General features: G+C 31.9%; 1 protein-coding gene across 2 annotated transcripts in view; it reads right to left on the reverse strand.

The window, feature by feature from the left end:
• Positions 1-13714: 13714 nt before the first annotated feature.
• Positions 13715-23019, reverse strand: part of LOC130447982 (ras-related protein Rap-2b) — a 45551-nt gene continuing 36246 nt past the window's right edge. The window contains exons 2-6 of one of the 2 annotated variants that reach the window (XM_056785078.1): positions 17038-17162; positions 16727-16961; positions 14998-15228; positions 14684-14926; positions 13715-14627 (exon numbers count right to left, since the gene is read on the reverse strand). In XM_056785078.1, coding sequence (XP_056641056.1) covers positions 14571-14627; positions 14684-14926; positions 14998-15228; positions 16727-16961; positions 17038-17129 — 858 coding nt within the window. In that variant the 5' untranslated portion in view covers positions 17130-17162 and the 3' untranslated portion in view covers positions 13715-14570. The remainder of the gene's footprint in view (positions 14628-14683; positions 14927-14997; positions 15229-16726; positions 16962-17037; positions 17163-23019) is intronic. The other variant, XM_056785079.1, reaches the window with a different exon arrangement.

The raw sequence follows: 23019 nt of genomic DNA on the forward strand, positions 1-23019 counted from the left end.
CTCGAAAAACTCAAAATTCGTAGAAAAAATCAATTTTCCAGATAATTATTGACTAAAATATCATCTAAAACGTTCCAATTCACTTTGCTACCAGGGGAATCCTAGAAGTTCATCTAAATCTTGAGAAATGTTATGAAAAATTGAAAATTCGATCGCCACTCGTATCATAACGAGTCTAGGAGTCTTCTAGACACTCGAAAAACTCAAAATTCGTAGGAAAAAATCAATTTTCCAGATAATTATTGACTGAAATATCATCTAAACCGTTCAAATTCACTTTTTTACCAGGGGAATGCTAGAAGTTCATCTAAATCTTGAGAAATGTTATGAACAATTGAAAATTCGATCGCCACTCGTATCATAACGAGTCTAGGAGTCTTCTAGACACTCGAAAAACTCAAAATTCGTAGAAAAAATCAATTTTCCAAATTATTATTGACTGAAACCTCGTCTAAAGCGTTAAAATTCAATTTTTTACCAGGAGAATCCTAGAAGTTCATCTAAATCTTGAGAAATGTTATGAACAATTGAAAATTCGATCGCCACTCGTATCATAACGAGTCTAGGAGTCTTCTAGACACTCGAAAAACTCAAAATTCGTAGAAAAAATCAATTTTCCAAATTATTATTGACTGAAACCTCGTCTAAAGCGTTAAAATTCAATTTTTTACCAGGAGAATCCTAGAAGTTCATCTAAATCTTGAGAAATGTTATGAACAATTGAAAATTCGATCGCCACTCGTATCATAACGAGTCTAGGAGTCTTCTAGACACTCGAAAAATTCAAAATTCGTAGGAAAAAATCAATTTTCCAGATAATTATTGACTGAAACCTCGTCTAAAGCGTTAAAATTCAATTTTTTACCAGGGGAATCCTAGAAGTTCATCTAAATCTTGAAAAATGTTATGAACAATTGAAAATTAGATCGCCACTCGTATTATAACGAATCTAGGAGTCTACAAGACTAGATTTTTCGGATAATTATTGACTGAAACCTTATCGAAACCGTTCAAATTCACTTTTTTTCCAGGGGAATGCTACAAGTTCAATCAAAACTTGAAAAATGTTATGAAAAATTGAAAATTAGATCTCCACTCGTATCATAACGAGTCTAGGTGTCTATTAGACAATCGACAAACTCAAAATTCGTAGGAAAAAAATCAATTTTCCAAATTATTATTGACTGAAACCTCATCTAAAGCGTTAAAATTCACGTTTCTACCAGGGGAATGCTACAAGTTCAATCAAATCTTGAAAAATGTTATGAAAAATTGAAAATTAGATCGCCAATCGTAATAAATTATTTATAGTAATAACAATATCCCGAATACCTACTTATCTTTACTAATATTATAAATATTATGGAAGAATCAAGGATTAAGTGCAGAAGAGGTCATCAGTTCTTGGTGTTGGAAAGTTCTCGCATCGAACATTTCGTATTTGGAAGCTGAAAATCCGTACTTTCCGAATCGTCCTCGTATGTGGAATAGTGAGAACTATATAATGAACACTAATCATCGAACTGAAGTTATTTATATGAAATTAGTAACGTTAGAGACACATACAAAGAAAATTCTTTCCTCTACGTATTTCAGACTCTATTTGGTTCAGAATCATATCAAAAACGCGTTAGTTTAGCGTTATCATAGTCATAAAATCCATTTATCCAGTTCGTTGATGTTGGGAATTTCAAATTATGAATTAAACGGAGCTGTTTCAAGGGGTTGCTTGGATAGGGGTGAGACGTATAGTGAAAATAGTCGGAAGGAATTAATTTAAGACATCTGGGATTTCGATAAATGGATTTTGCGATCTCGAAAACGCCAAATTAGCGTATTTTCGTCTTGTTTCGAGAACGAATCTCTTATGTGTTCAACATTATTTGTCTTTCAGTCACTAAGTTTGTGAGATTTTCGTAATAAACGTTAGAAAAATATTTATAGTTATTTTAATGTGACCCGTATAAGTTTTGATGAGAAATGAATGATAAAATATCATTTCATGAATGATTTATCGACCTGCTAAACATCTGCACATTAATAGATATATATATATATATATGATTATTTATTATTATTAATTTATTTTCGTACTAATCTATGGTGAATTTATGGTATTAGTTTCCATAAACTTTTATATATTTTTTGAACGATACCTCGTATCATAAAGAGTTGAGAAAAATTTAAAGAATATTGTGTATTGTTTCATAAATATACAGCACGATTATATTTTTGTATTAGTATGATTTATTATAATTTTTTGAGTCGCCCCTCGTATCATAACGAGTCGGTTTAACTGGTAAATATTTAAAAAAATTAAAATTGAGTATTGAAAAAATAATATTTAGTTAATTATGGGATTAAACGCGTCTCAAAGCGTAGCGTTAAAATTCACTTTTTTATCAGGGGAATGCTGGAAGTTCGGCGCAATCTTGAAAAATGCCTTGAAAACTTCGAAATGAGATCGCCACTCGTATGATAACGAGTCTAGGAGTCTACTAGACTAGATTTTTCGGATAATTATTGACTGAAACTTTATCCAATGCGTGAAAATTTACTTATTTACAACTGGCAAGTTTCAAATTAAGCTATCCTGATAAAATCGACAATTGGATCGTCCCTCGTATAATAACGAGTCGAGAAACTCACTAAAGATTTGGAAAAAATAAAAATTAATAGGAAAACACCAATTTTTTATCTAATATTGGATTCAACACATTCCAGTGTATAAAGTTTATCTACATCTTGAAAATGTTGTAAAAAATTAAAATTCGTCGGAAAAAAACCAATTTTAGTTGATCACCGACTTAAACATCTTCCAAAGCTTGCAAATGCACTTTTTTCTAGCGCCATGTTCAAAATTAGATTAGATTATGAAAAACGTCATGAAAAATCGAAAATTAGATCGTCCCTCGTATTATAACAAATCGAGTAATCTACTAAATGCTTAAAAAAATCAAAATTCGTAGGGAAAAACCAATTTTTCAGTTGAATATCAATTCAAACACCTTCTAAAACGAGCAATACCAGGGGCATATTGAAAATTAGGCTACATTATGAAAAATGTCATGAAAAATCGCAAATTAGATCGTCCCTCGTATTATAACTGATCGAGGAGTCTACTAAATGCTTGAAAAAATCAAAATTCGTAGACAAAAACTAATTTTTCAGTTGAATATGAATTCAAACACCTTCTAAAACGAGCAATACCAGGGGCATGTTCAAAATTAGGCTACATTTTGAAAAGTGTCATAAAAAATCGAAAATTAGATCGTCCCTCGTATTATAACAAATCGAGGAATCTACTAAATGCTTAAAAAAATCAAAATTCATAGGGAAAAACCAATTTTTCAGTTGAATATCAATTCAAATACCTTCTAAAACGAATAATACCAGGGGCATGTTCAAAATTAGGCTACATTATGAAAAATGTCATGAAAAATCGAAAATTAGATCGTCCCTCGTATTATAACAAATCGAGGAATCTACTAAATGCTTAAAAAATCAAAATTCGTAGGGAAAAACCAATTTTTCAGTTGAATATCAATTCAAACACCTTCTAAAACGAGCAATACCAGGGGCATGTTCAAAATTAGGCTACGTTATGAAAAATGTCATGAAAAATCGAAAATTAGATCGTCCCTCGTATTATAACAAATCGAGGAATCTACTAAATGCTTAAAAAATCAAAATTCGTAGGGAAAAACCAATTTTTCAGTTGAATATCAATTCAAACACCTTCTAAAACAAGCAATACCAGGGGCATGTTCAAAATTAGGCTACATTATGAAAAATATGATGAAAAATCGAAAATTAGATCGTCCCTCGTATTATAACAAATCGAGGAATCTACTAAATGCTTAAAAAATCAAAATTCGTAGGGAAAAACCAATTTTTCAGTTGAATATCAATTCAAACACCTTCTAAAACGAACAATACCAGGGGCATGTTCAAAATTAGGCTACGTTATGAAAAATGTCATGAAAAATCGAAAATTAGATCGTCCCTCGTATTATAACAAATCGAGGAATCTACTAAATGCTTAAAAAATCAAAATTCGTAGGGAAAAATCAATTTTCAGTTGAATATCAATTCAAACACCTTCTAAAACGAGCAATACCAGGGGCATGTTCAAAATTAGGCTACGTTATGAAAAATGTCATGAAAAATCGAAAATTAGATCGTCCCTCGTATTATAACAAATCGAGGAATCTACTAAATGCTTAAAAAATCAAAATTCGTAGGGAAAAATCAATTTTCAGTTGAATATCAATTCAAACACCTTCTAAAACGAGCAATACCAGGGGCATGTTCAAAATTAGGCTACGTTATGAAAAATGTCATGAAAAATCGAAAATTAGATCGTCCCTCGTATTATAACAAATCGAGGAATCTACTAAATGCTTAAAAAATCAAAATTCGTAGGGAAAAACCAATTTTTCAGTTGAATATCAATTCAAACACCTTCTAAAACAAGCAATACCAGGGGCATGTTCAAAATTAGGCTACATTATGAAAAATATGATGAAAAATCGAAAATTAGATCGTCCCTCGTATTATAACAAATCGAGGAATCTACTAAATGCTTAAAAAATCAAAATTCGTAGGGAAAAACCAATTTTTCAGTTGAATATCAATTCAAACACCTTCTAAAACGAGCAATACCAGGGGCATGTTCAAAATTAGGCTACGTTATGAAAAATGTCATGAAAAATCGAAAATTAGATCGTCCCTCGTATTATAACAAATCGAGGAATCTACTAAATGCTTAAAAAATCAAAATTCGTAAGGAAAAACCAATTTTTCAGTTGAATATCAATTCAAACACCTTCTAAAACAAGCAATACCAGGGGCATGTTCAAAATTAGGCTACATTATGAAAAATGTGATGAAAAATCGAAAATTAGATCGTCCCTCGTATTATAACAAATCGAGGAATCTACTAAATGCTTAAAAAATCAAAATTCGTAGGGAAAAATCAATTTTCAGTTGAATATCAATTCAAACACCTTCTAAAACGAGCAATACCAGGGGCATGTTCAAAATTAGGCTACGTTATGAAAAATGTCATGAAAAATCGAAAATTAGATCGTCCCTCGTATTATAACAAATCGAGGAATCTACTAAATGCTTAAAAAATCAAAATTCGTAGGGAAAAATCAATTTTCAGTTGAATATCAATTCAAACACCTTCTAAAACGAGCAATACCAGGGGCATGTTCAAAATTAGGCTACGTTATGAAAAATGTCATGAAAAATCGAAAATTAGATCGTCCCTCGTATTATAACAAATCGAGGAATCTACTAAATGCTTAAAAAATCAAAATTCGTAGGGAAAAATCAATTTTCAGTTGAATATCAATTCAAACACCTTCTAAAACGAGCAATACCAGGGGCATGTTCAAAATTAGGCTACGTTATGAAAAATGTCATGAAAAATCGAAAATTAGATCGTCCCTCGTATTATAACAAATCGAGGAATCTACTAAATGCTTAAAAAATCAAAATTCGTAGGGAAAAATCAATTTTCAGTTGAATATCAATTCAAACACCTTCTAAAACGAGCAATACCAGGGGCATGTTCAAAATTAGGCTACGTTATGAAAAATGTCATGAAAAATCGAAAATTAGATCGTCCCTCGTATTATAACAAATCGAGGAATCTACTAAATGCTTAAAAAATCAAAATTCGTAGGGAAAAATCAATTTTCAGTTGAATATCAATTCAAACACCTTCTAAAACGAGCAATACCAGGGGCATGTTCAAAATTAGGCTACGTTATGAAAAATGTCATGAAAAATCGAAAATTAGATCGTCCCTCGTATTATAACAAATCGAGGAATCTACTAAATGCTTAAAAAATCAAAATTCGTAAGGAAAAACCAATTTTTCAGTTGAATATCAATTCAAACACCTTCTAAAACGAGCAATACCAGGGGCATGTTCAAAATTAGGCTACTTTATGAAAAATGTCATGAAAAATCAAAAATTAGATCGTCCCTCGTATTATAACAAATCGAGGAATCTACTAAATGTTTAAAAAATCAAAATTCGTAGGGAAAAATCAATTTTTCAGTTGAATATCAATTCAAACACCTTCTAAAACGAGCAATACCAGGGGCATGTTCAAAATTAGGCTACATTATGAAAAATGTCATGAAAAATCGAAAATTAGATCGTCCCTCGTATTATAACAAATCGAGGAATCTACTAAATGCTTAAAAAATCAAAATTCGTAAGGAAAAACCAATTTTTCAGTTGAATATCAATTCAAACACCTTCTAAAACGAGTAATACCAGGGGCATGTTCAAAATTAGGCTACTTTATGAAAAATGTCATGAAAAATCAAAAATTAGATCGTCCCTCGTATTATAACAAATCGAGGAATCTACTAAATGTTCAAAAAATCAAAATTCGTAGGGAAAAATCAATTTTCAGTTGAATATCAATTCAAACACCTTCTAAAACGAGCAATACCAGGGGCATGTTCAAAATTAGGCTACGTTATGAAAAATGTCATGAAAAATCGAAAATTAGATCGTCCCTCGTATTATAACAAATCGAGGAATCTACTAAATGCTTAAAAAATCAAAATTCGTAGGGAAAAATCAATTTTCAGTTGAATATCAATTCAAACACCTTCTAAAACGAGCAATACCAGGGGCATGTTCAAAATTAGGCTACGTTATGAAAAATGTCATGAAAAATCGAAAATTAGATCGTCCCTCGTATTATAACAAATCGAGGAATCTACTAAATGCTTAAAAAATCAAAATTCGTAGGGAAAAATCAATTTTCAGTTGAATATCAATTCAAACACCTTCTAAAACGAGCAATACCAGGGGCATGTTCAAAATTAGGCTACGTTATGAAAAATGTCATGAAAAATCGAAAATTAGATCGTCCCTCGTATTATAACAAATCGAGGAATCTACTAAATGCTTAAAAAATCAAAATTCGTAAGGAAAAACCAATTTTTCAGTTGAATATCAATTCAAACACCTTCTAAAACGAGCAATACCAGGGGCATGTTCAAAATTAGGCTACTTTATGAAAAATGTCATGAAAAATCAAAAATTAGATCGTCCCTCGTATTATAACAAATCGAGGAATCTACTAAATGTTTAAAAAATCAAAATTCGTAGGGAAAAATCAATTTTTCAGTTGAATATCAATTCAAACACCTTCTAAAACGAGCAATACCAGGGGCATGTTCAAAATTAGGCTACATTATGAAAAATGTCATGAAAAATCGAAAATTAGATCGTCCCTCGTATTATAACAAATCGAGGAATCTACTAAATGCTTAAAAAATCAAAATTCGTAAGGAAAAACCAATTTTTCAGTTGAATATCAATTCAAACACCTTCTAAAACGAGCAATACCAGGGGCATGTTCAAAATTAGGCTACTTTATGAAAAATGTCATGAAAAATCAAAAATTAGATCGTCCCTCGTATTATAACAAATCGAGGAATCTACTAAATGTTTAAAAAATCAAAATTCGTAGGGAAAAATCAATTTTTCAGTTGAATATCAATTCAAACACCTTCTAAAACGAGCAATACCAGGGGCATGTTCAAAATTAGGCTACATTATGAAAAATGTCATGAAAAATCGAAAATTAGATCGTCCCTCGTATTATAACAAATCGAGGAATCTACTAAATGCTTAAAAAATCAAAATTCGTAAGGAAAAACCAATTTTTCAGTTGAATATCAATTCAAACACCTTCTAAAACGAGCAATACCAGGGGCATGTTCAAAATTAGGCTACTTTATGAAAAATGTCATGAAAAATCAAAAATTAGATCGTCCCTCGTATTATAACAAATCGAGGAATCTACTAAATGTTTAAAAAATCAAAATTCGTAGGGAAAAATCAATTTTTCAGTTGAATATCAATTCAAACACCTTCTAAAACGAGCAATACCAGGGGCATGTTCAAAATTAGGCTACGTTATGAAAAATGTCATGAAAAATCGAAAATTAGATCGTCCCTCGTATTATAACAAATCGAGGAATCTACTAAATGCTTAAAAAATCAAAATTCGTAAGGAAAAACCAATTTTTCAGTTGAATATCAATTCAAACACCTTCTAAAACGAGCAATACCAGGGGCATGTTCAAAATTAGGCTACTTTATGAAAAATGTCATGAAAAATCAAAAATTAGATCGTCCCTCGTATTATAACAAATCGAGGAATCTACTAAATGTTTAAAAAATCAAAATTCGTAGGGAAAAATCAATTTTTCAGTTGAATATCAATTCAAACACCTTCTAAAACGAGCAATACCAGGGGCATGTTCAAAATTAGGCTACATTATGAAAAATGTCATGAAAAATCGAAAATTAGATCGTCCCTCGTATTATAACAAATCGAGGAATCTACTAAATGCTTAAAAAATCAAAATTCGTAAGGAAAAACCAATTTTTCAGTTGAATATCAATTCAAACACCTTCTAAAACGAGCAATACCAGGGGCATGTTCAAAATTAGGCTACGTTATGAAAAATGTCATGAAAAATCGAAAATTAGATCGTCCCTCGTATTATAACAAATCGAGGAATCTACTAAATGCTTAAAAAATCAAAATTCGTAGGGAAAAACCAATTTTTCAGTTGAATATCAATTCAAACACTTTCTAAAACGAGCAATACCAGGGGCATGTTCAAAATTAGGCTACATTATGAAAAATGTCATGAAAAATCAAAAATTAGATCGTCCCTCGTATTATAACAAATCGAGGAATCTAATAAATGCTTAAAAAATCAAAATTCGTAGGGAAAAACCAATTTTTCAGTTGAATATCAATTCAAACACCTTCTAAAACGAGCAATACCAGGGGCATGTTCAAAATTAGGTTACATTCTGAAAAATGTCATGAAAAATCGAAAATTAGATCGTCCCTCGTATTATAACAAATCGAGGAATCTACTAAATGCTTAAAAAATCAAAATTCGTAGGGAAAAACCAATTTTTCAGTTGAATATCAATTCAAACACCTTCTAAAACGAGCAATACCAGGGGCATGTTCAAAATTAGGTTACATTCTGAAAAATGTCATGAAAAATCGAAAATTAGATCGTCCCTCGTATTATAACAAATCGAGGAATCTACTAAATGCTTAAAAAATCAAAATTCGTAGGGAAAAACCAATTTTTCAGTTGAATATCAATTCAAACACCTTCTAAAACGAGCAATACCAGGGGCATGTTCAAAATTAGGCTACGTTATGAAAAATGTCATGAAAAATCAAAAATTAGATCGTCCCTCGTATTATAACAAATCGAGGAATCTACTAAATGCTTAAAAAATCAAAATTCGTAGGGAAAAACCAATTTTTCAGTTGAATATCAATTCAAACACCTTCTAAAACGAGCAATACCAGGGGCATGTTCAAAATTAGGTTACATTCTGAAAAATGTCATGAAAAATCGAAAATTAGATCGTCCCTCGTATTATAACAAATCGAGGAATCTACTAAATGCTTAAAAAATCAAAATTCGTAGGGAAAAACCAATTTTTCAGTTGAATATCAATTCAAACATCTTCTAAAACGAGCAATACCAGGGGCATGTTCAAAATTAGGCTACGTTATGAAAAATGTCATGAAAAATCAAAAATTAGATCGTCCCTCGTATTATAACTGATCGAGGAATCTACTAAATGCTTTAAAAATCAAAATTCGTAGAGAAAAACAATTTTTCAGTTGAATATCAATTCAAACACCTTCTAAAACGAGCAATACCAGGGGCATGTTCAAAATTAGGCTACGTTATGAAAAATGTCATGAAAAATCGAAAATTAGATCGTCCCTCGTATTATAACAAATCGAGGAATCTACTAAATGCTTAAAAAATCAAAATTCGTAGGGAAAAACCAATTTTTCAGTTGAATATCAATTCAAACACCTTCTAAAACGAGCAATACCAGGGGCATGTTCAAAATTAGGCTACATTATGAAAAATGTGATGAAAAATCGAAAATTAGATCGTCCCTCGTATTATAACAAATCGAGGAATCTACTAAATGCTTAAAAAATCAAAATTCGTAGGGAAAAATCAATTTTCAGTTGAATATCAATTCAAACACCTTCTAAAACGAGCAATACCAGGGGCATGTTCAAAATTAGGCTACGTTATGAAAAATGTCATGAAAAATCGAAAATTAGATCGTCCCTCGTATTATAACAAATCGAGGAATCTACTAAATGCTTAAAAAATCAAAATTCGTAGGGAAAAACCAATTTTTCAGTTGAATATCAATTCAAACACCTTCTAAAACGAGCAATACCAGGGGCATGTTCAAAATTAGGCTACGTTATGAAAAATGTCATGAAAAATCGAAAATTAGATCGTCCCTCGTATTATAACAAATCGAGGAATCTACTAAATGCTTAAAAAATCAAAATTCGTAGGGAAAAACCAATTTTTCAGTTGAATATCAATTCAAACACCTTCTAAAACGAGCAATACCAGGGGCATGTTCAAAATTAGGCTACGTTATGAAAAATGTCATGAAAAATCAAAAATTAGATCGTCCCTCGTATTATAACTGATCGAGGAGTCTACTAAATGCTTAAAAAAATCAAAATTCGTAGACAAAAACTAATTTTTCAGTTGAATATGAATTCAAACACCTTCTAAAACGAGCAATACCAGGGTTATATTCAAAATTAAACTGGATTATGAAAAAAGGTGATGAAAATTAGATCGTTCCTCGCATTATAGTTACCCTAGAAACGTACTAAATACTTAAAAAAATTAATAATTAGTATAAAGGAATTAAAATTGCAGCTAATTATTAAATTAAACACTTTCCAGCAAATAGTAATCTACTTTTTATACCACACGCAAATTAATACCGCCCCTCGTACCATAACTACTCAATAATAAAAAAAATTGAGAATTTACCGATTTGTTTTTAATGTTATAAATGTGTGACTGAATTAGTACAAAAATTCCTGATAATTGTCGAAATATAAATATGAGCTTTTAAATTCACCATAGACAGTTATAACATCACTCAATTAATCGTACGAACGATACACAGATGGAAAAGAAAAAAGTGACAGCTATTTAAGCGAAGTTATTTTTCTAATTTTCAAAAAAATTTTTTTTGTTAACTTATCGTTTTTTTTTGATGAAAAAAATACTGTACAATCTCAGCAATGATGTCAAAAGTATAACTCGGACTCTTCTCGATCGAAAATAAGCATTTTAGTGAAATTAAACGTGGTAGTTCAGACACCGATGATGGTAAATATTCTGCTGAAACTGGGTCAAAAGACAAATCCTTCTACAAGCACGACATCTAGAAGTTAGAGAAGGAGATTATATAAATGAAAAAAATCGATTTTTGGCACAAAAAAATGTGTTTTTCTTAGTTATTCAGACGATTTATTGAGTGATGGTTTATATTATGAAGAAGGCTTAGAACTGCACCAAGTTCCACATTTTAGAATTTCATTGTTTTATTAAATTCAACACGTTGGTATTGCATTCTTGTCAATTGGTCAGGTTTTGACATATCCCGTTTAAAATATGGAACAGGATACACCTAATTAGAATAAATATTAGATAATTGACATTTCATAATGAGAATAATTTATAAAAATACTCATTTTCCATCGTATAAATTAATGATTAAATTACGAAAATTGAATATTTTCATAGTTTTTTTTACATTTAAAAAATGTAGGGAGTCGTATTATTTAGATACCAAAAGATTTTTAATAGAAATTTATAAAATTTTTTGTCATACATTTTCGTTTAGTGTTATTTATAGTCCAGGAAATATACCCGAGGTGTTGCTTGCTCAAACAAATCGGAGTGAGTACATGACGTGACAAAGTAAACATTTTCTCATACTGCCTCTCGTTTCTGAGTAATCAGAACTTATTTTTAGGTATATTGTCTATGGTTGACAATCTGGAACTTTTACAGGGAGAACCTGTATAATCTAAATGAATTTTTAAATCGATTTTTAACAAAAAGTTACTTTTTGTTCCACTCGATAAAATTTGTGGTTTAGTAGATAGTTAAATTGTTTTAATTGCGTTCGCCATAATGAAAAATTCTGAAAAAAATTATAATAAATTGTAATTTTCTATAAAAAATACTTACAAAAGTTATTAAAAATTACGTCGTCCCTCGTATTATAACGATTCGAGAAACCTACTAAATGCATAAAAAATTAAAATTCGTAGGGAAAAATCAATTTTTCATTTGAATATTAATTCAAACACCTTCCAAAACGAGCAATACCAGGGGCATATTGAAAATTAGGCTACATTATGAAAAATGTCATGAAAAATCGCAAATTAGATCCTCCCTCGTATTATAACGATTCGAGAAACCTACTAAATGCTTAAAAAAATCGAATTTCGTAGGGAAAAACCAATTTTTCAGTTGAATATTAATTCAAACACCTTCTAAAACGAGCAATACCAGGGGCATATTGAAAATTAGGCTACATTATGAAAAATGTCATGAAAAATCGCAAATTAGATCGTCCCTCGTATTATAACGATTCGAGAAACCTACTAAATGCTTAAAAAAATCGAATTTCGTAGGGAAAACCCAATTTTTCAGTTGAATATTAATTCAAACACCTTCTAAAACGAGCAATACCAGGGGCATAATGAAAATTAGGCTACATTATGAAAAATGTCATGAAAAATCGAAAATTAGATCGTCCCTCGTATTATAACAAATCGAGGAATCTACTAAATGCTTTAAAAATCAAAATTCGTAGAGAAAAACAATTTTTTAGTTGAATATTAATCCAAACACCTTCTAAAACGAGCAATACCAGGGGCATGTTCAAAATTAAACTGGATTATGAAAAAAGGTGATGAAAAATCGAAAATTAGATCGTCCCTCATATTATAACAAATCGAAGAATCTACTAAATGCTTAAAAAAATCAAAATTCGTAGAGAAAAACCAATTTTTTAGTCGAATATTGATTAAAACTTCTTCTAAAACGAGTTTAGGAGATATTTAGATCGTTTTAAAAGCGTTCGCCATAAAGAAAGATTCTGAAAAAAATTATCATAAATCGTAATTTTTTATTAAAAATACTTAAAACACAATAAAAAATGTCTAATTGTACTGCATACTGTTAAAAAACGTTTAAGGAAAAAATTATAATAAATTTTCGAACCGAGCATCTCGCACTTTATTGAATTGGGAAGAACATTCCAAGATTCCTCTTTATAACGTCATAATGGAAATTTATTTTTTCATCCATTTCCCCAAAAAAATAAATCCATCGAATTTAATTCAGGAAAACGTGGTGGCAATGCAAATAGGCTTTCTCAACCAATCCACCTTTTAGGTAAAATGTTTTTTCCTTGGGGGTGGGGTGAGGTGAGGTTTTAAAAGCAAATTTTTGAGATTACGAGATTCATTTAATCACATATTATTATACAACTTTCCAAGTATGTCAGAAAGAGTTTTTAATGAAAAATATCGATAAATAAGCCGTTGACGGCGAATCCTTTAAAAAAATGTTTTATTTGGTATTTTAGATTCCGTTCCAAAGAATTTTCGAATCTTTATAATTGAATTTATGTTTTTATGATATTTCCTAATTCCTTAACGCAATTATATTATTATAATCGTATTGATGATCTTTTAATCTATTTTCTAAATACTGAGATGTCTGTCCTATGTAAACAACGTCACTATTAGTATTAATAGTATTATTTTTTTTGTTTTTTGGCGTTTTAGATTAAAGAAACATAAATATTCGAAAAAAATAAGAAGTCAAAGAAATTTGAAATTTTTTATACGCGAAATTCGAAATAAACCATCAAAATACAGATTGTAAATCACGTTGTAGTGAGTAGCTGTTTATTTTGTTTGAAAAAACTAAAAATACCATATTTAATTGAACGTGATTTATATACAGGGTTTTTCAAAACGTTCGCATTAAGCGAAAAAAACCGATTGAAAATCTGTTGATAATAATACGGAAAACTTTTTAGAAACAAAGGTAAGTTAAAAAATACAGCAGCGGCTAAATACTTTATGGCTTTCTCGACCTTTCGATAGGGAGGAACTTGAACGTTTCACAAGCTTTGATTGGCTAAAACTTATTGTTAATTTCCGATTAATCTATGCGTTATAAACATGTGATTGTTTGGTGATTTTTAATCGATTTTTGATATACCCTGTATAACAAAATAACACGGTTATGTATTCATTTTTCCCTCCTGCCATCTCGCGAGTATCATTTGAATAAATTACGAGGGCGGATAGAGATGAAGAAAGAAAGATAAAATTAAGGTTTATGATAATTTTGTTCAGAATGTTTCTTTATGGCGAACGCATGTAGAACGATCTAAATATCTCGTAAACCATAAATTCTATCGAGTTAAGCAAAGAGTAATTATTAGATAATACAGGTTGTCCTTATAAAAGTTACGGATTGGGTATGAGACGCGTCATCTACGCGCTCTCAACGATGTATTTATTAATAGATAATAAACAAATAAAAAACGTTCCAAGCCTTCTGTTTATCAATAATTAAAGATAAATGTTCAATATTAAAAAACTGATTTAGGAGATGACGCAAGAATTTCTTTTGCCGTGTCGATCTCGAATCTGCTGAAGATGCTGAAAAAACGTACGAAAAAATAATTTTTTCGAAACGAATCTTCAAATATACTAACTTGCAATTGAACGGCAGATGGAATCATAGCGGCGTGGGTGGGCGTTTGAGGAGGACCCGGTTGGGAAGGTAGAGATTGTCTGCGGCGACGCCTCAACGCCGGACTCAAATCGTATTTAACTTTAGCCTGCACTAAAAGTTCTTTAAAAACTTTGGTAATATTGACGTTATCTTTAGCAGAGGTTTCGACGAATCCGTTTTCCCAGTCTACGGTTATCACCGATTCGGTGGTCGCCGTATCAATCTGGAGGGAGAAAAAAAAACCATAACAACGATACGTAAACAAACTTATAGATTTTGGTATGGGAAATATACCTCGCGATCTCCGGTTAAATCTATTTTGTTTCCGACTACGACGATTGGTACGTTGGAAGAACATTTAGTTTCGTGGATTTGGTCTCGGAGCGCTCTGGCTTCTTCGAAGGTGCTGGAATCGGTGACGTCGTAGACTAGAATGAAGGCGTCGGCTGATGATATCGATAAGGCTCTCATAGCTGGGAATTCGTAAGCTCCAGACGTGTCTAAAATGTCCAATGTCAAATGCACCTGGACATAAATGCCATCGATAAGATTCAAATTTTATTACCAAATTACCTTGTATTTATTTAAATTTAATTTTATAAGCTTCAATTTTTTAATGTCAAATTTGCCTGACTGCGATCTATGTTCAAATTATTGACCCATATATCTCGAAATTTATTTCACGATATTCCAAAAAAGTGAAATTAGAACTTGTATTCTGGATATACCAAACAGTCATCGCCCCTCGTATCATAACGAGTCGGGTTATCTGGTATATATTTAAAAAAATTAATATTGAGTATTGAAAAAATAATATTTAATTAATTATGGAATTAAACACGTCTCAAAGCGTAGGATCCATTTTTTTACCAGGGGAATGCTAGAAATTCAGCGCAATCTTCAAAAATGTTATGAAAAATCGGAAATTAGATCGACACTCGTATCATAAAGTGTCAACAACTTCCAAAACGTGCAATACCAGGGGCATGTTCAAAATTTTAATTTAATTTTATATGCTCCAACCTTTTATCGTCAAATTTGCCAGGCTGTGATCTGCATACCTCGAAATTAGAATTAGAACCAATGATGCAAAATATCTAGGAGTCATCCTGGATGAAATAATCACCTCGACAAGGACTACTGGACTTATCGCAAGCTTGTTGGCAGGACTAAAGCCTTAAATGGTATCTGGATATACCAAACCCATCATTACATACGCAGCGCTTGTTTGGTGGCCGAAAACTGAACAAACAACAGCTCAGAAAAAGCTAAACAAGAGTCAAAGGCTAATTTAGCGACGCCCACAGGTTAATCCAGACAATAAAATTAGAACCAGGAAATCTGATAGGATTCTAGAGCTAATGAAGCTTGAAAATCGTGACAAACCCATGGACCAAATATATAGCGTGTTGGACAAAGATATTTAACGATATGTTCCAATAAAAATCTTCTGCAATCTCGAAATGAGTCTTTCTTCTACATAAACTGTTCGAAGCAAGTACAAGGAGCTGGATTAAGCATTTCTGAACTATACTTCTAGGAAAACCTGACCTCTAAAAGCACCAGCTAACTGAAAGGAAGTAACCCATACCTTCGACCAGAGCCCTACCGTGAATAAGATGAAGTCTTGCTGGGAAAACACTCCAGGTCTAAGACAATTCGAAAGATTGATAACCTAAGAAGTCTGAAGAACTTTTCTTGATGACCAGGTTTGTACTGGAGTGTACATTATCTGGTGAGCGATGGAAAAAGACCAAGTGACTGGGTTTTTAACTGTCATTCATGTTTTAGGTGTGATATATGATTTGGAACCTCCAGAAGCTCAAATTTGAGCATTTTATTAAAGGACTTTAAACCTTTTTTTTAAGGACTAGACTTCGAGGATTCCACAAACTTCAATAGTAGATTTCTTGGTTTGAATTGAGCGTTATTTGCATCTGAGCTGGAATTATGGGTTGTGTTTTGTGGTGGACATACATAGAAATACAAAGAATTATTCCTGACAATTGTCTATAAAACTTACCCCAGCAACATTGAAATCCCCGTGGTGCATTTCTTCAACAGTCCTTTTATATTTTGAAGAAAAAGTCCCATATAAAAACTGATTGATAATGGAAGACTTGCCTACTTTAGCGGCACCCATTACGACTATTTTGTGTCTGACGTTGTTAGTTGGCGATACGCTTGCGCTGACGCTAACGACGTGATCGTTTTTTTCGAGTGATTCCGCATTTTCACTTTTCTGAGACCTGAAATTTCTATCATCTTATTTATATGGAAATATCCCATTTCCAAACGTGCCATAATATCACGTACTTCACCAGAAATATTTACCTGGTCGAAGGGTGTCTCTCTTCTTCGGGTTCTTCTTTGAGAAAAGAGGGTTGCAAGCTAAACCGCCTGCGAAAGTTGTGTCTGCTCTTCATCAAACCTTTGTGCTGTTTTGACGCCAGACTTCACTGATCATAAATTCAAAAAATTAAAACTGAGTCAAATAACTAAACCACAAACACTATTGCATATAAATAGACTATAAACTAAGGCTGATTCCGTTGTTTGGTCTCAGTTCACGATAAAAAATTTAGAAAAATCACATCTTAATATCAAAATCGATCGTATTGAGCGTTTGAAAGAAAATAGTCACTTTTAAACACAATTCCATCGGAATCGAGAAAAAATTGAATAAGAACTTTTCAATTTCCAATAAAAATAAGAAGTTGAGGTCAACTATCAATTCTTCTTCTTTGGACCCAAAACTGTGTGATACGGAGCATCCTTAACATTACACAACTATTAATTCTTCTTGTTTAAACGTAAAACTGTGTGTATCTGGATCTCTCGAGAGGTGGAAGGCCGAATTTGGCCCGGGGTTACCACAAACGTTCTCAAGGTGACGTTTATTTAAAAAAAAGTGTCAAACGGCAGTTTTTAGGCTAGAGTTGTCAATTTAGAAGACAGAATCTTGAGTAGATTGAGTTCTAATTCGTTCGAATCAATCTCAATAGAGAAAAATGACTTTGAGTCAAATATGTCTGTCAAATTGAGGCAATTTCTTTCCCAATGATAAGTAACTGGAGGTTGAGATCGATCGTCGCCATTTGTATGTGATACAAAGCATCCTCAACATTACACAACTATTAATTCTTCTTGTTTAGACGCGAAACTGTGTGTATCTGAATCTCTCGAGAGGTGGAAGGTCGAATTTGGCCAGGGGTTGCCATAAACGTTCTCAAGGTGACGTTTATTTGAAAAAATAGTGCCAAACGGCATCTTTTAGGCTAGAACTGTCAATTTAGAAGACAGAATCTTGAGTAGATTGAGTTCTAATTCGTTCGAATCAATCTCAATAGAGAAAAATGACTTTGAGTCAAATATGTCTGTCAAATTACGGCAATTCCTTTCCCAATGATAAGTAACTAGAGGTTGAGATCGATCGTCGTTATTTTTATGTGATACGGAGCATCCTTAACATTATACAACTATTAATTCTTCTTAGACGCTAAACTGTATGTATCTGAATCTCTCGAGAGGTGGAAGGTCGAATTTGGCCCGGGGTTGCCACAAACGTTCTCAAGGTGACGTTTATTTGAAAAAAAAGTGTCAAACGACAGTTTTTAGGTTAGAACTGTCAATTTAGAAGACAGAATCTTGAGTAGATTGATTCTAATTCGTTCGAATCAATCTCAATAGAGAAAAATGACTTTGAGTCAAATATGTCTGTCAAATTACGGCAATTCCTTTCCCAATGATAAGTAACTAGAGGTTGAGATCGATCGTCGTTATTTTTATGTGATACGGAGCATCCTTAACATTATACAACTATTAATTCTTCTTAGACGCTAAACTGTATGTATCTGAATCTCTCGAGAGGTGGAAGGTCGAATTTGGCCCGGGGTTGCCACAAACGTTCTCAAGGTGACGTTTATTTGAAAAAAAAGTGTCAAACGACAGTTTTTAGGTTAGAACTGTCAATTTAGAAGACAGAATCTTGAGTAGATTGAGTTCTAATTCGTTCGAATCAATCTCAATAGAGAAAAATGACTTTGAGTCAAATATGTCTGTCAAATTGAGGCAATTTCTTTTCCAATGATAAGTAACTGGAGGTTGAGATCGATCGTCGCCATTTGTATGTGATACAAAGCATCCTCAACATTACACAACTATTAATTCTTCTTAGGCGCGAAACTATGTGTATCTGAATCTCTCGAGAGGTGGAAGGCCGAATTTGGCCCGTGGTTGTCACAAACGTTCTCAAGTTGACGTTTATTTAATTAAAAGTGTCAAATTGCAGTTTTTAGGTTAGAACTGTCAATTTAGAAGACAGAATGTTGAGTAGATTGAGTTTTCAACCTCTCAGTACAGGAATCGATCTCAATAGAGATAAATAACTTTGAATCAAATATGTCTGTCAAATTGGGGCAATTTGTTTCCGAATGATAAGTAACTAGAGGTTCCACGGTTTCGGTTTCAGAGATTAATTACTCAACTAAATTATATTAAACGACAGGATTAGGGAAACTTGAGAGGTGTGACGAGAAAGTTTTCAGTGTACCAAGTTAGTTAATTAGTTGAAATGAACGATTTACGTTTTGTAACTACTTTTGCACGAAGTAATTATTGAAAAACTCGACCAATTTTCTGGGTTAAAACCATAGTGGAAACTCTAAGATAGATATAGACTATCGATGGAATCAAAGCCGTACATCATGATTGAATGATATGCAGAGTTATTTTTTGGACATTGTACTGTTTGTACAAACAGAAAAAACACAAATAAACGACGTCAATTACAAATAAATTATTTATCTGAGAAATAGAAATAATCAGATGGAATACCATCGAAATATCTTGACCTCAATCTTATACACATTTTTTCAAAGCGATTTATAAGGAAAACTACCAAAATTATCATTTATATGCCAAGAAAATCCTTCTAAAATTATCCAATTGAAATTCTTGAAACAGTTCTATACTTTATTGAGATTTCCAACAACGCATCAGTTCGGTTGAACGAATTTATTGCATTTCTAACCACAGGCGTACGTACAGTCGGTTAAATCGATATATTTTCTTAAACCAGGGGTCGACAACCCCCGGGAACGTCTCCCGGACTTGGCAGTTTTAAACCACACAATTTTTAATGAAATTTTGATAAAATTTTCTTCTACGTCGAAACTGTCGCTCATTTTCGGTCTCCCAGCCTTTATCAAACACATTTCTACTTAATATCGCCCAAAAACCTTCAATAGAAAAAGCCCGGAAATGATTTGGGAAAGAAGAAACCTCCAACGAAATCCGTTTCCGGTATAAACGTCTTTTAGATCACGAATCGTTTTGTAGTAGTATCAATCGAGAGTGAGGATGACGAAGTTTTTGAACGATTTCATTGGTTACCTGGCTTACAACCGCTTCACCGATAAATTAATGACAGATGCTTATGTCATCTGTCATCATTCGACTTTCAAGACCTACTAGACAAACAGATGTATCTCATAAGCACTGCACCGGGTCCACTTAAGACGTTTAAATTATTGAAACTAGTGTCGAATTAGCTACCAGGGTACTAGGATGCTTGTTTTTATATAAAAATATCAGGAGATTAGAAAGTAACCACAGTTGTAAAAGGTTACATCGACGATAACATATATAACAAGTTTAATAGAAGATAAAAATCGTTCTATCATGAACAGATTTAGCCCCTAGTGATTACGACTTCTACTCAAAGCTAAATGAACACTTGGGTGGTAAACGTTTGTTGAACAATACACAACAGTGTAAACTTTACACTATGGGAGGTTTATTTTGGTACAATCCTCGTATTTTAGGTGACGATGATTCCTATGAAAACTTGAATATGATTTTGATTAATTTTCAAAACAATTTTGTTTCTAGTGGATTAAATGATGTCTTATATTGAAAATTGAAAGAGTTTCTTTGAGATTGGAAAACTTTTGTGTTATTATTGAATAACGAATCGATATGTATATTAGATTCTGACGTTGGAGACAGATAAATATACAGTTGCTTCGAATCAATACAATTTTACTCAAAACAAGTTGACGTGTTCGTAAATATTTATGGTGTAATCCTCAATGAAAGTCGCGTTTTTGTATTTTTTCAACAAATCCTTTTAAAAGGATTACTAACTAAATTATTTTAAATGTAATTTCCTATACAATGTGATTATAATAACCTAAGCTTTCGACTTAATATGAAAAAATGACATTTTTATAATCAACTGAATTGTTTGTCTTGATTCAGAGGTTGGTTTTAATCTCTTTTGATTAAGGATGATGGAATGTTATCACATACATTCAGAATTAAAAAAAAAGGAGAGGAAGAGCAAAGGAAATGGTTGCAGGACCTTTCACAGTAGTGGGGGTGAGGGATTGAAAACATGAGAGAAAAAACAGAAAAAATGAAAAGAAAAAGTGAAAAATCACGAAGCAATTAATTGGGTACGAAACGAAAGTGAAAATTAGAAGAAGAGATAACAGAAATAATGGAGACAGTTTCTAAAGACAAATGACAATTTCTAAAGACAAATGACAGTTTCTGAAGACAAATGACAGTTTCTGAAGACAAATAATGGTTTGTTTTTGAAAGAGAGAGTCTCTAGAAGCAAATGATGGTTTATTTCTAATAAAGAGAGTTCCTGAAGACAAATGACAGTTTTCAAACATAAATGAGAATGTCAAAACACAAATGACACATCCTAGAGACAAATGACAGTTTATGAAGACAAATGACAGTTTCTAAAGACAAATGACAATTACCAAACACAAAAAAATGTCAAAGCACAAATGACACATTCTAGAGACAAATGACAGTTTCTGAAGACAAATGACAGTTTCAGAAGACAAATGACAATTACCAAATACAAAAAAAATGTCAAAACACAAATGACACATTCTAGAGACAAATGACATTTTATGAAGACAAATGACAGTTTCTGGATACAAATGACAGTTTCAGAAGACAAATGACAATTACCAAATACAAAAAAAATGTCAAAACACAAATGACACATTCTAGAGACAAATGACATTTTATGAAGACAAATGACAGTTTCTGAATACAAATGACAGTTTCAGAAGACAAATGACAATTACCAAATACAAAAAAAATGTCAAAACACAAATGACACATTCTAGAGACAAATGACATTTTATGAAGACAAATGACAGTTTCTGAATACAAATGACAGTTTCAGAAGACAAATGACAATTACCAAATACAAAAAAAATGTCAAAACACAAATGACACATTCTAGAGACAAATGACATTTTATGAAGACAAATGACAGTTTCTGAATACAAATGACAGTTTCAGAAGACAAATGACAATTACCAAATACAAAAAAAATGTCAAAACACAAATGACACATTCTAGAGACAAATGACATTTTATGAAGACAAATGACAGTTTCTGAATACAAATGACAGTTTCTGTAGACAAATGACAGTCTCTGGATATAAATGACAGTTTCTGAAGACAAATGATAATTACCAAACACAACAAAAATGTCAAAAGACAAATGACACATTCTAGAGACAAATTACAGTTTCTGAAGACAAATGACATTTTCTAAAGACAAATGACAATTACCAAACACAAAAAAATGTCAAAGCACAAATGACACATTCTAGAGACAAATGATAGTTTCTGAAGACAAATGACAGTTTTCAAACATAAATGAGAATGTCAAAACACAAATGACACATTCTAGAGACAAATGACAGTTTCTGAAGACAAATGACAGTTTCTAAAGACAAATGACAATTACCAAACACAAAAAAATGTCAAAGCACAAATGACACATTCTAGAGACAAATGACAGTTTCTGAAGACAAATGACAGTTTCTGAATACAAATGACAGTTTCTGAAGACAAATGACAATTACCAAACACAAAAAAAATGTCAAAACACAAATGACACATTCTAGAGACAAATGACAGTTTATGAAGACAAATGACAGTTTCTGAATACAAATGACAGTTTCTGTAGACAAATGACAGTCTCTGAATATAAATGACAGTTTCTGAAGACAAACGATAATTACCAAACACAACAAAAATGTCAAAACACAAATGACACATTCTAGAGACAAATTACAGTTTCTGAAGACAAATGACAGTTTCTAAAGACAAATGACAATTACCAAACACAAAAAAATGTCAAAGCACAAATGACACATTCTAGAGACAAATGACAGTTTCTGAAGACAAATGACAGTTTCTGAATACAAATGACAGTTTCAGAAGACAAATGACAATTACCAAACACAAAAAAAATGTCAAAACACAAATGACACA

Source organism: Diorhabda sublineata, chromosome 8 (assembly GCF_026230105.1).
Source record: "Diorhabda sublineata isolate icDioSubl1.1 chromosome 8, icDioSubl1.1, whole genome shotgun sequence".
In the NCBI taxonomy this organism is placed as follows: Eukaryota; Metazoa; Arthropoda; class Insecta; order Coleoptera; family Chrysomelidae; genus Diorhabda; species Diorhabda sublineata.